This window comes from Tenebrio molitor, chromosome 2 (genome assembly GCF_963966145.1).
Source record: "Tenebrio molitor chromosome 2, icTenMoli1.1, whole genome shotgun sequence".
NCBI classification, from domain to species: domain Eukaryota; kingdom Metazoa; phylum Arthropoda; class Insecta; order Coleoptera; family Tenebrionidae; genus Tenebrio; species Tenebrio molitor.
The window spans coordinates 9107641-9120375 of NC_091047.1; the positions used below are offsets into that span (position 1 = coordinate 9107641).

The 12735-nt window shown below is 35.5% G+C and overlaps 6 protein-coding genes across 8 annotated transcripts; 4 read left to right on the forward strand and 2 right to left on the reverse strand.

Moving 5' to 3' along the window:
* Positions 1-609: 609 nt before the first annotated feature.
* Positions 610-3119, forward strand: LOC138123460 (la-related protein 6-like). Its single transcript, XM_069038210.1, has one exon. The coding sequence runs from the start codon at positions 852-854 to the stop codon at positions 2256-2258; it is 1407 nt and encodes a 468-aa protein (XP_068894311.1). The 5' UTR covers positions 610-851; the 3' UTR covers positions 2259-3119.
* A 3691-nt stretch (positions 3120-6810) lies between these two features.
* LOC138123679 (retinol dehydrogenase 12-like) lies at positions 6811-8509 on the forward strand. Of its 2 annotated transcripts, XM_069038466.1 has the most exons (6): positions 6811-7161; positions 7215-7297; positions 7354-7472; positions 7523-7789; positions 7921-8139; positions 8190-8509. In XM_069038466.1, the coding sequence occupies exons 2-6, from the start codon at positions 7242-7244 to the stop codon at positions 8507-8509; spliced, it is 981 nt and encodes a 326-aa protein (XP_068894567.1). In that variant the 5' UTR covers positions 6811-7161; positions 7215-7241. The 2 variants fall into 2 exon arrangements, with proteins under 2 accessions (XP_068894567.1, XP_068894566.1); XM_069038465.1 differs by having other exon boundaries at positions 6813-7297.
* Positions 8510-8526: 17 nt separating this feature from the next.
* Positions 8527-9397, forward strand: LOC138123680 (tetratricopeptide repeat protein 9C-like). The gene has a single exon (XM_069038467.1). The coding sequence runs from the start codon at positions 8527-8529 to the stop codon at positions 9316-9318; it is 792 nt and encodes a 263-aa protein (XP_068894568.1). The 3' UTR covers positions 9319-9397.
* Positions 9387-10437, reverse strand: MED6 (mediator complex subunit 6). Its single transcript, XM_069038468.1, has 3 exons — positions 10232-10437; positions 10007-10181; positions 9387-9953 (listed from the first exon to the last, which is right to left on the reverse strand). The coding sequence occupies exons 1-3, from the start codon at positions 10435-10437 to the stop codon at positions 9591-9593; spliced, it is 744 nt and encodes a 247-aa protein (XP_068894569.1). The 3' UTR covers positions 9387-9590.
* Positions 10438-10458: 21 nt separating this feature from the next.
* Naa80 (N-alpha-acetyltransferase 80) lies at positions 10459-12594 on the forward strand. 2 transcript variants are annotated; one of them, XM_069038471.1, is made up of 3 exons: positions 10459-10543; positions 10921-10961; positions 11012-12594. In XM_069038471.1, the coding sequence occupies exon 3, from the start codon at positions 11012-11014 to the stop codon at positions 11555-11557; it is 546 nt and encodes a 181-aa protein (XP_068894572.1). In that variant the 5' UTR covers positions 10459-10543; positions 10921-10961; the 3' UTR covers positions 11558-12594. The 2 variants fall into 2 exon arrangements, with proteins under 2 accessions (XP_068894572.1, XP_068894571.1); XM_069038470.1 differs by lacking the exon at positions 10921-10961 and having other exon boundaries at positions 10476-10543.
* Positions 11320-12687, reverse strand: LOC138123682 (flavin reductase (NADPH)). The gene is made up of 3 exons (XM_069038469.1): positions 12489-12687; positions 12052-12438; positions 11320-12000 (listed from the first exon to the last, which is right to left on the reverse strand). The coding sequence occupies exons 1-3, from the start codon at positions 12559-12561 to the stop codon at positions 11855-11857; spliced, it is 606 nt and encodes a 201-aa protein (XP_068894570.1). The 5' UTR covers positions 12562-12687; the 3' UTR covers positions 11320-11854.
* Between the last annotated feature and the right edge of the window lie 48 nt (positions 12688-12735).

Consider the following 12735-nt stretch of genomic DNA (forward strand, 5'->3'; position numbering starts at 1 on the left):
CTTTTACATAACCAGCAGAAGCATTAATCATGCGTTTGTGAAAGAATAAGGTTCGTTCACCCTTCTTATTTAATCACACTTTTTAATTTATTCATATCGAATTAAGCCAAAAGTGTACTTGACAGCATTATGTAAACGCGTGAGCAATACTTTTATCAGCTGACAAATAAAGGATTTAAGCAGTAACTTTATCAGAAAATCCCTTTACGGCTCGACGCAGTAAACAAGATGAGCAAATATCCAAAAAAATAATTGGCCACGTTCATCGGGTGTTGGTAAATATCCTCTAACATTTATCAAGGCTCTTTATTATGTCGAGGAGTATGACTAATCCATACTAGGCGTAGTAGTCATAGGACCCTGAGGATGTCTGTCAGAAAAAATAGTAATGACTAATTAATTACATATCATTTTTAATAAATATCCCATAGACTATCGCGTGGGACTTTGGTTTTTGGTCCTTCGAGCTTCCGAGCACCACCGGCGCGCTTTGCAGGCACTACTTGTTACGATAGGTCAGGTTCTCGGCCATGACACGAGAAGAGGTTTCACCTCTCATAGAGTTGACCCTGCACGTCGAGGTGGGGCGATATCGCCTATAAAGTCGGCATCACACCGGCGCGACTCTAGTAGTACGCTGAAAGCTAGGTCATAAAACAGGTGTGTTGTGGCAGTAGCAAACCCGATCACCACGTGTGACCTACATTCGCACGACATACTATCGCAGTGTACGTTTTCGATGTGAAAGTGCCTTAAAAAAGAAAGAAGACTGACCGATCAAGCGAGCTGAATCGCCAAAAACACAGCAGTGATAAATTGTGATATTAGTTTACTAAGTGACTTAAGTAACGATGCCGGCACCAGTCGAAGAGACGCTCAACGAACAGGAGCTCGTCGAGAAGAACGAGATCGGCGACGTGGGCACTCTGTCGTTTTCGCCGCCCCCAGCCAAACTCTTGGAGACAAGAGACAGCATTTCTTCGATCGACAGCGACGTTTCTTTATCGTTTGATCGGAGTCCCGTTAGCGAGAACCCAGCCGAAGCCGAAGATGAAGGTGCCCACATGGCCGACCTCTCCGACAGCGCCTCCGACACGGGGTCCGCGGGAGGCGGAAAGGACTCGGGCTGCGAAGTTACCTCCGAGGTCACCGAGCCCCCGTTCCAACCCCCTTCGGAAGAACTAGCCGACAAGATAGTCCAGCAAGTCGAATTCTACTTCTCCGACGCTAACATCACTAAAGACGCATTCTTGCTGAAACACGTCAAGAGGAACAAGGAGGGCTACGTCAGTCTCAAGCTCATCTCGAGCTTCAAGAGGGTGAAGCACCTCACCAAAGACTGGAGGGTGGTGGCCCACGCTCTGTCCCGATCCTCGAAACTTGAGATCAACGAGGCTGGCACCAAGTTGAGGCGTCTGGAGCCTCTACCCCAGTACGACGAAACCACCCCTTCGCGCACCGTCGTGGCCGTCCACATGCCCATCGACAAGGCTACCATCGAAAACGTCGCCGAACTGTTCAAAGTCTGTGGGGAAATCGCCCTGATCCGGATCTTGCGACCTGGCAACCCCATCCCCGCAGATGTGCGACAGTTCATCAACAAGAACCCTTCGCTGGCCGGGGTGGTGTGCGCTTTGGTCGAATTCGTCGCCTCCGAATCTGCTAGGAATGCCATTCAGCTGCAACACACCCTCGGAGATCCCATGAAAGTTTACGAACTGAACAACGTTCCCCATCCCGAACGCAAGAAGAAGACCAACAACAAGAAGTCCAACGCTAACAACAACGCCAACAACACCAACAACAAAACCTTCTCCGACACGGACTACATCAGTTCTTGTCAGAGCGGTTCGGAAGCTGAAGATCTGAAGAACCGATCCCGTCTCCGACGAGGCTCGTCGGCTCATTTCCCCTCGAGATACATTGAGCCGGCGGCGTGGCTGCAGCGTCGCCTCTCGGCTTCCAGCACCGAAGCCAACTTCATCTACATGCCGAGACGCTTAAGCTACAGCAGCCGCGACTCCAGCGACTCCAGCCTTTTCCTGCCGCGCAGGATGAGCGCCTGCAGCCTCTCAGGATCTGAAAACAACTACAACAGGCGACTGTCCTCGGCGAGTCAGTCGTCGGAGTACAGCAATCCCAGATCCAGGAGCAACAGCACCGCTTTTCAGAACGGAGAGAACGTGGTGAGGTTGCCGCGTGGTCCCGACGGTTCCAAAGGATTCAGACAGAGACCTTTGACGGCTATAGCTCAGTGAGACTGGGTTCGAGATTCATGATATTCAGGGCCTTGACGTTGCTAAACTTTTACTTGCCCAACGGCAAAAATGAGGAGTGGGGATGTTTTTCTATTTTTTTGTCATGGGAAAATTGTTTTTTGCATCTTCTTCTAACGGTTTTCGAACCTTGAAGGAATGAATGAAATTTAATTCGCGAATGCATAATTCAGAACACGACCCACTTACTTTTTGTTCATTCTAGATTGGACTTTCACCTAAATGCGGTTTGTATTATAGTAATGATTATTATTAGCGCAAAATTTAGAAATTTTTACTTAATTGGAATTAATTTGTTACGCTTTTTAGTTTGCGGAAAAATGATCGGATTCTCTGAAAAGCACGAAAACTTCACAATATCGTTCGTTCTTACCTATATTATATTGTAGTTAGCATAGATACTTTAATAATTATCTTACTTTCTACTTGTGTTAATTAAGCTAATTATAGATTTAACGCTTCATTTTTCTTTCTTATTCTATTGTTTTGTTTTAAAAACATTTATTTAATGGCGCTATTATTTAAGTAAAAATAATTGTTGTTTCTTGTACGATACTGTAGAGTGATACGACAGCCTTGTGTAATTTTTATATGAATTAATTGTCTACCATTATGCATTTTGTGGTTTATGCTATTTACATGTAATTCTTAAGGAATTCTCTCCACTAGAATTAATTTCTAATTCGTAAGCATGTAAATTTCATTTTGTACATAAACTTATTTATTTTTTCTTATTTATTTCGATTATTGTTTACTTTACTGTAATAGCGAAACTGTTTTGATGATGAGCGTTATTTATTTATTTGTTGTCTATTATTATTTGCAATAAACTTTTTGGGAGAACATGTATTGTTTTATTTTTTATTTAACTCTCAGGTAAATCTCTAACTTGCAGCACACATTTCGACATCACAATAATACTAAAATTCCACTTAAATTTATTTGATTAAACCACACGCGTGTCATACATTCTAACTTAAATAATAACACGTTAACGCTGTTGTTTATTAAAAATACATCATTTTAATACTGTAATACGGTGTGTTTTTAATTATTTATAATAATAATTTTACATTTTTAACTTACTTCCTAGAGTCGTCAGATCTTTATTACGACAAGCTAATTGTTAATAACTAGACCTTAACTAAACGAAATTTAATAAACATCTATAACAATTTCACCCATTCATTACGCTTTTATTTCCTACTGCAAACTTGTTTAATATTTTTTTATTCGTTTTAAAGTGCAAACTGGTTTTATCACAACTTAATAGAAAAATGGGGAAATTATCTCATTTTTGAGAAAAGGTCCATCTTTTTATTATTTAATGCTTGGCAGTTTTTATGAGTTTGTTATTAAATAACTACATTAGCGATTATAACCGTACTAAAAGGAGCTAATTTTTCTTCCTATGAAATGATTATTGTAGAATAGCTTTACACAAAACGAAATTATGTATGTATTTCAAAAAAAAGGTAACAAAAATATTTTTCTACTTCTGCCAACACTTTGGTGTAACGCACTTTTTACAAATGTGTCAGGTTCATGGATTAAATTGAAAAAAACTAATCAGACACACTTGTATTTCTGAAAACAATTTAATATGTCCACTATTAATAAAAGCTTTTTATTTTTGACCAACACTTTCTACGAATCTAGTCGACACAAAAATTAATTTAATTGATCCATTAGAAAGGCAAAATTTAATATTCCTAAAAAAGAACGATATTTCGAGGCTGATAAATTTTAAGCAGGAACCACCTCCAAACTTAATTTTTCTTCTTTTATCATTTTATTCAAAGTCCTTTCTTTCTACAGTTCTTTCCAAAAAGGATTTGACCTTCTACATTTAACCAGTTCGTCAATAGTTTAAATTAAAAATACAAAACATTGATATTATCTCGACGTAATAATTATATTCTGTGATTAAGACAAAGAAGAAAGCCTTCTGGAGAAACATTTAAACAAAACAATCGATTAACAAGTGGGCCAGCACGAAACCTACAAACGCAGTGATTCTCTACCTACTTTATAAAATATACTTAAGTACCTGATGATTAAAACCCCGCTAAGTAACAGGAGTGACAAAGTGTTTTTTAAGTCGTATACTTTATCAAATCTACTTACTTGTCCTCGTTTAATACTGTTGCAAAATTAGGTGATTTATGGGATAAAGAAAATAAAATTTTTACTTATTTGACAAGATCAGATGCATAGATAGAATAAGGAACTAAACAAGTTTTGGTTTGTAGAACTTTATGAAAACAATAAAAAATGACCAGATTTTGCAAAAATGAATTTAAATTGATACACACATGAATGTTCTTGTTTCTGACTTATTGAAATAAAACTTATATACATAATTCTCTTTGAAAAGGTCGATTCGAGAACAAGAGATTACAAAAGATCTATCAAAACTTTCCTTGCCCTTGAAAATCCTGCACATAATTTACCACTCAACTTTTGTCTCCTTTAGAAATCAATAACCCCACCGTTTATCAAACTGTGGTTTATCCTGCGCGATTATTTGGATTTAATGCAACGAGTCATAAATTTTGCAGAGACAGTTAACTTGAAAAACATTGTATTTAAAACGGCCACGAATGCAGATGATGAGGTTGCAATCCGTAACAGAACATTCTTCTGGAAATTGTTGCAGTGCACTTTCCTGCACAATTTACGCATTGATAAAAGGCAGATTGTTCAATCTAGTTCGACAAAAGTTAATCAGCGTTAAATAATAATTATAATACGGTCTGGCTGATCTAAAAAGTGAGTGTTTCTCTCTGGTGGAATAAAATTGGCCATCAACTTTCACCGCTGGCACTTCTAGTTATACTAGTTATAGTGAGGGGGTCAACGGTGCGTGGCAAACGTTCTTTATAATCTCTTCCAACTTTCATCAATTTCATCATTTACTACACCACACCACAGTCAAGTTCAACGTTTTGCGCTTGACATTGCGGAATCGTTGGCTTGGAAAAAGAGAAATGGTTTATAGCGACTTATTCGCTCCGCTTCGCGAGCCCACGCACCGTTTTACTACTGTTTTTTTTTGTATATTTTGTTGCAATTTGAACTTTATCACACACTGTTCGCAAAATATTGTTAATTGAATGAGAAATTAATTTCTCCACCTTTAACAAAAATCAGCTCTTTTATATCTACGAAGCTTCCTCTAAAAAGATGCAGTTAATATTGTAGAAGAATTAAATTGGTTGGAGGAATTTATTTCGGTGTTTGAAAGATGTTCTAAATTGGTTGGCACTGAACCATGAAGAATGCAAAAACTGTGAAAGGAAGCCGTTATGTTCTTACAGTTTGCTCATCTATGACTCAAACAATTCATTTCACAAAAAAACACTTTTTCACAAATATTTTCAGTTAACAAATTTGTTTTAAATAATAAAGTCAAGTTTTTATTGATACATTAAGGTATAATATGTACTATTGATTACAATTTTTACCGTTATGCAAATAAATGCTGCAACAAACACTACATCATTGTGTAACGTGTGTTATCAACCACATTATTTATCATTTAACACGACCTAGACCTGATGGTCTCTTCGTTGGTCTCTTGTTGTCAAGCGATCGGGTGACCCACACGTTGCTCATTTTTTCATTGGAAAATATTCGTCAATACAGATGCACTGTCAAGACATATTTTAAGACAAATTTAATTTAATTACCTATACTATAAAAACAAATATTCTGCGGGAAAACCATCATAGCAGTGTGGAACGCGTTAAGGAAGAGAATCTAGGGATCTAACTACTGAATTAAAAATATAATTATGTACTTGTATAAAATATATATTTATAAAGGACTCTTTAATATCTTTAAGTACTAGTACTTTAAGTACTAGATGGACCTGGGGTTGGTTCATTTAAACTCTCTAATATTGCCTTTTGATATCGTTTGGCTCTTGCCGTTTTAAAGGTAATTTTCTTCTTAGGTTTAACATTTGAATGTTGCATTTTGTCCATCTGCTTTTGTAACAACTCAATAGCAGACAACCCATCAGGAATGTGGACATACCTAATATTTCTTGTACTTATAAAAAAATTATTAAACTTATATGCCCGTCCTCGTGGATTGAAAAATACCACATTTTCCATTTCTATGTTCATAAAACCATCAACAAATTTGATTAATCCAGACACACAACCTTCATTTCTTAAATCAATCACTGTGTGTTTGTTTTCAAGCGCCTTGACAATACTTGTTAAATGATTGTAAAAATTAAATTTTTCTTTGGCACCACCATATTCTTGCATTTTGACTAAAAAAAAATATTCAAGAGTTACTGGTTAAGTGGTTAGTTACACAAAAAAAAAATAGATCTGATGAAGAAATAACTTTATACCTTCAAAGTCTTCAAAGCGTGTACACAAAAAAATGAAACAAACTAAACTCAGATTTCGTTGCTTCTGCAAATTTTTTAGATTTGAAAAATCAAACAATACAACAAATAAACCTAACCTCAAATGTCAAATAGTTCAACGGTTTATACAAGTAGTTCAAATGATTTATGTATGTTAATGCTTGTTTTAATTATCGCTGGCTACTGTTAATACTGTTTTTTTACAACATTTAACGAATTTAACGAAGAAAATATTTTAACATTATCGTCATTCTCAAACGAAAATTCAAGAGTGTGAAGTGGTTTAGTAAAGCAATTTCGCTTTAGGTTGTTTCTCATAATCTTCTCAAATTAAAGAAGTCACAATACCTATGATTCGTAATAATTTGCAAAACATATTAATTCATTTGTGAAATTAAAAAAACAATCACAAATGGGTATTTGAACTAATTTACAATGAAGATCACATGAACTACGGAACCATTTAGAAATTTCCATCTAAAAATCTAAGAAAAATAGGTTTGTTAATCTATTTGCAGATAAATAAAGTGATAAATCTTGTTACTTCGCAGAAAATTGTTAGAAAATTTTTAACTGTCATGTGGAAATACGTAGCGGGTACAATCGTTGTAGGTTCAGTAACTTACAGTTTATAGTAAGTTCCCATAACCAATAATATTTTGCAATCATATTTACACTGCATTTTTCAAGTCGGTATTTCGCCGGAGGTGTGTGCAAGTGTTCTGCAAGGTTAGATGGTTTGGTTGTTGTTATTACAGGTGGAAATTCAGGAATTGGTAAAGCTTTAGCTGTGGAATTGGCACAAAGAGGTAAAGGATGAGTCTCAGGAAACACAGCAGTAACAATACAAATTTTGTAGGTGCTACTCTGGTTCTTGCCTGTAGAGACGTAGAAAAAGGAATTAACGCCAAGAAAGACATTCTGCAGAAGCTGAGCAACAAAAACGTCAAAATATTTATCAAACACCTAGACCTTGCCTCGATTACTAGCATTTTAAAGTTTTCAGAGTCTTTGAAGTCAGAATTTAATGAGATTTACGCGCTAGTTAATAACGCGGGAATATTCTATTATCCACATACTGTTACAGAGGATGGATTTGAAATTACATTTCAAGCCAACTACTTAGGTATGACTGAATTAGTTGCTCAGGTCATTTGAACTAATAACTAGATGGTATTTTTACTTTAAAGTACCATTCAATATTAAATCAATCCTAGAAAAAATACATTACGTTTCTATGAGAATTACAAATTTCAGGTCACTTCATTTTGACCCACAATTTGTTAAGTTTACTTAAAAAAGCGGATCACTCGCGCATCATCAACGTATCTTCCCAGGCCCACACTTGGGTCAACTTGTATGATCTGAACGCCATCACAAAATCACAAACCGAATTCAGATCTCATATTGTGGCTTATGGAGTCACCAAGTTGGCTCTAATCTTATTTACGCGTTACTTATTCAAAAAGTTGTCAAGTGAGTATAAAAAAAATGTAGCCAACAAGTTTTGAATGCATTATTTTTAGACACAAACATCATTGTGAACGCGGTCGATCCAGGAAACGTCGAAACCAATATTTTCCGTCACTTCCCCTTCTTGAATAACAAGTTCTTATACGCTCTCCAGTGGCCTATAAGATTTCTCGTTGTCAAGAGTCCTCGGCAAGGGGCACAAACACTCTTACATTGTCTTTTAACGTCAAATCGGTCAACAGGCCAGTATTACAGGGACTGTAAATTGGCGTTGCCGAGTCCGTTATCTTTGGATGAGAAACTGGCGCAGGACTACTACGAATTGACGTTGGAAATTCTAGACAATAAGTTTAGTACTGAATCTGAGTGTTAGATTAGTGCAGAATCAACATGTGGATCTCACCTGATGGCAAAATTCATAAATTAGTGATAGTAGAGGGTGATTGGGGCAAAAAGCCATCAGAACAGACTGAATGCGAAATATTAATCTCCGACTGTCCAGATTTATCAGAGTATAATAACTCCACTTTAGTGATAGGTGATAGTGATAATTACATAAGTCGTACTTTAGATATATGTTTAAGTACAATGAACGAGCAAGAAACAGCAAAATTCAGGATATCACCGGAAAACTTGACGTTCACGGTCAGGTTGGTGCGCATTAAATTTAAAGGATATATTTATCAGTGGGATGCTAAAAAGAAATTTGAAATAGCACAAAACCACAAAGAAAAAGGCGTGAATTTGTACAAACAAGAAAGATTCAAAGATGCTGCGTACAGATTTGCCAAAGCATTAAAAATCATATCGTCAATACCAATAGACGCTGAGACACCACCTGAAAAAATCGACACCATTCCTGTAAAAGATATTTACATGTTGAAAGCAAATTTGCTTAATAATTTAGCTTCATATTATTTAAAAACGGAAAAGTGGTTGCTTACTATCGACACCTGCAAGAGAGTTTTCGATTTTGACAGACATAGTGTTAAAGCCCATTATAAACTTGCAGTCGCATACATGAAGGATCGCAATTTTGAACAAGCAGAAAAGGAATTCAATGTAGTTTTAGGGTTTGAACCGAACAATAAGGCCGCCAGGGAACATGTAAAACTCGTCAAAGAGGAAATTCACAAAGCTAACGTCAAGTTTAATTTGCTAGTTAAAAAAATGTTTGTTTGAATTGTGCCATGAGTGTTTTTTATTTTTAAAAAATTCAATGTATTTTTATTAGAGTTAAAGATAAACTATTATTACCAAACTAGTGTAGTTTATTTCTCTTCCAGAATAAAGAAAAAAAAACATATATCAACAAGTTAGAAGACTGCTACACCGTCATGATCACAACGTTTGCGCATGCGTCGTAGCGTAGTAGTTTACAGTAACTGTTCAAATCGGTATAAAATTCTCAATGCATGTTCATGGAACATAATCACAAATAAAATGTTTACAAATTAATTCAGCCGAGGCTTCTTTTCTGGGGGCGGTTTAATTTTCTCTTGCGAATTTTCGGTCTTAATGTCTTTTACGTCTACTGTACCATTCTCCATCCCAGCCTTGACAGGAGCAGGTGGTGCTGCTTTTGGTTGTGGAGGTGTGGGCAGCGGAAATTTTTTAATAAGCTCCCCTAGCAACATATCAACTCTTTGTCTCTGAAACAGAGAACTCGGTTCCTCTCGCGGTTTTTCATCTTTTTTAGCCTTATCTGAAATAGACTTTTGTGATTTAAAATCCCATGAATAGCCTTTACTTGGATGGTATCTTGCAAAGCTTGCAACTTCTTCAAATGAAGACTGTAAGTGATGCACTGCAGACAGCTACAACAGGTAATTTTTGAAGATCTGTTAATAATTAAGAGACAGAAACATACTAATCTTGAATTTAAGACACTTGCTAAATCTGGTGCTTGATAGACAACCCCTGCTATGATATAATAATCAGTCAGTGGTGTTACTTGTTGGGGACTGTGTCTGTGTTGCTTTCGAATCACATATAAAATAGGTTCTTGGACATGTAACAAAACATATTCTAATCCAGTCATGTTTCTAGGATTAAAATAGTTACAAGTTATAATTAAGCAACTTGAATAACTTACTGAAGTTGATCTGGGGCTAAACGCTGCATTTTTACAATCTCATTGTTACAAGTTCTATCAAAAAACGGGTTAGACCGTTCTGAAAAATAATCCATAACATTTGCAGTATTCAGTATTGGAATCCAAGTTGAATCATGCCATGAAAGACTTAAAGGATTCTCTGGAATACCAGGAACCATACCCAGTCTTCCTGGCATCATCGCCATATCTTTTATTTATCCTAAAAATAGGTAATTAGCTATTTTGAGGATTGAGCGAAAATCCACATACCTAAGATAAAGATTGAGGTTAGCTGATAAAACTAATTCAATGGTATGTTCCACTTACACCTTTTTAAAATATTTTGAACACAAAACTCAGGAAATTTAAGTACATAGTTTATTTAAGTGAACTAATCCCTTATTATTTATTATTATTACACAAACTCCATCACCTCTGACGCAAATCATTGAACATAACCTTCGTTTATCATTTCAAACTTTTTATGTATTTTTTGTAAACAATAGTATTTTTTCAAATTATGTAATTTAATTTGTCACACATTTATCTTATTCATTTCATTATATTCTAACAAGATTTCTTGTGTAACTGTTTCTTATGATCTAGTTTCTGTAATGTTCCTAACCACACTTTTTCAAAATATATGATAAGTTATTAAAATTTAAGAAAATGATAATTTCGGGTTACAGTTGAATAATAACATGCCCCTCTACACAGTGGGAAACAGGAGGTATTTTTAAATCTTAAATTCAACAAGAATTTCACTTTTTGTCATTACAGATGGAATTAGCAGTGGTTCCCTTGCACCACTATAAAAAATACATGTCTGATTGTTGCAAACTGATAAATGATGAATGGAAACGTAGTGAAACAGCTCGAATGCGCAGCTTGGAAAGTTCATCAGACACACTGCCAACAAGTTTAATTTTACTAAAGAATGACCAAATTATAGGACATTTAAAACTTTCACCGATTCCCAGTATTTCTGATGCTTGCTTTGTTGAATCAGTGGTGATAGAACGAAAATTGCGGGGAAAAGGTTTTGGAACGATTTTAATGGAGAAAGCTGAAGACTATTGTAAAAATCATTTACAACTGAAAACAATTTATTTGTCAACACAAGGTCAAGAGGGGTTTTATAGCAAGTTGGGATATCAAGAATGTCAGCCTATATCTATATATGGAAATTACACACCAACTACAACTATGTGCTGTAAAAATAAAAACCAATATAGTAATGGCTGGCAAGGAGCACCAAAACCTCCCCCTCTGCCCTCAAATAAAATTAATGTGAATACAAAGATATATATGAAGAAAAATTTATGATTTCATGCAAATTGGCACATTTGTAAAAAACAAGAATTTTAAACTTATGAATTATGATTCATGTTAAATGCCATAAATAAAGTTCAAATATCATTTTATAAGTGTCTGTTGATAACCTGACTACTTAGTTTGAGTAATAACCTTATCATTTTTTAATCATTGTGGCAATAAACACTTTATTTATGTATGTAATTGTCATAATCTGGTATCACTTCTTAATATAAATGTTCTTTCCCCATGGTCCCATTTTTTATAACATATCTAATATAATTATCTGTTAAACTTAACAATTAATTATTAATGCTTAGTGCTGATTCCACACACTTTGCCATGATGCTCTGGTTGTGTGAGGGAGTCAATCAAAAATCTGCCAAGATCATGTTTTGAAATGACTCGTCCTGGTGATGCATCATGCTTTATTTGGTATTCTGAGCCTGGTTGATCTACAATTTAAAAAATTACTTTAAAGATATTTTCTAAACAAAAAAACCTACCTGCAATGTGTGGTGGTAAGACTGCAATGAACTTCAAATTAGATGCTTTCACCAAGTCAAATTGGCGCTTATGATCTGCATTCAAATCTTTGAACATAGGAGGTACCTTATCTGGCTCATAAAATAAAAATGCAGAGAGGCACACTGACACAATCTCCACATTTGATTCCTTCATAGCTTGTAAAATATTTTTCATACCCTCACTTAACACAGTGGTAGGTTTCAAATCATTACCTGTGCCCAAGACAACTACAACACCATTCACATCTTTTACAGCATTTAAAACATCACTATAGTTTAGAACATCTCCTTGAACAACTTCCACACTGTTTTTTATATGTTCAGGTAGTTTTGAAGGGTCTCTAACAAAAGCTCTAACATTTAGATCTTCAAAAATTGATTGTTAATTTTATAAACAAATTTTTGCAACAATATACCTTTCTTGATAGCTGCGTCCACCGCACAAAGACCAGTCATGCCCGTGGAACCGAAAATTACAATTTTTTCCATTGTGAGGCTCTTTCAACGTAAAAAAATCACAAATGAATATTTTTATTTAAACTGTTGATATCAGTTTGTTGACTATGACGCTGTTATTTGCTTTAATTTTGACAATTCACCGTGATTTGTCACAACTCTTTTTATCAACATGCCACTAGTTCGAAACGTATTGTATCAAAGACC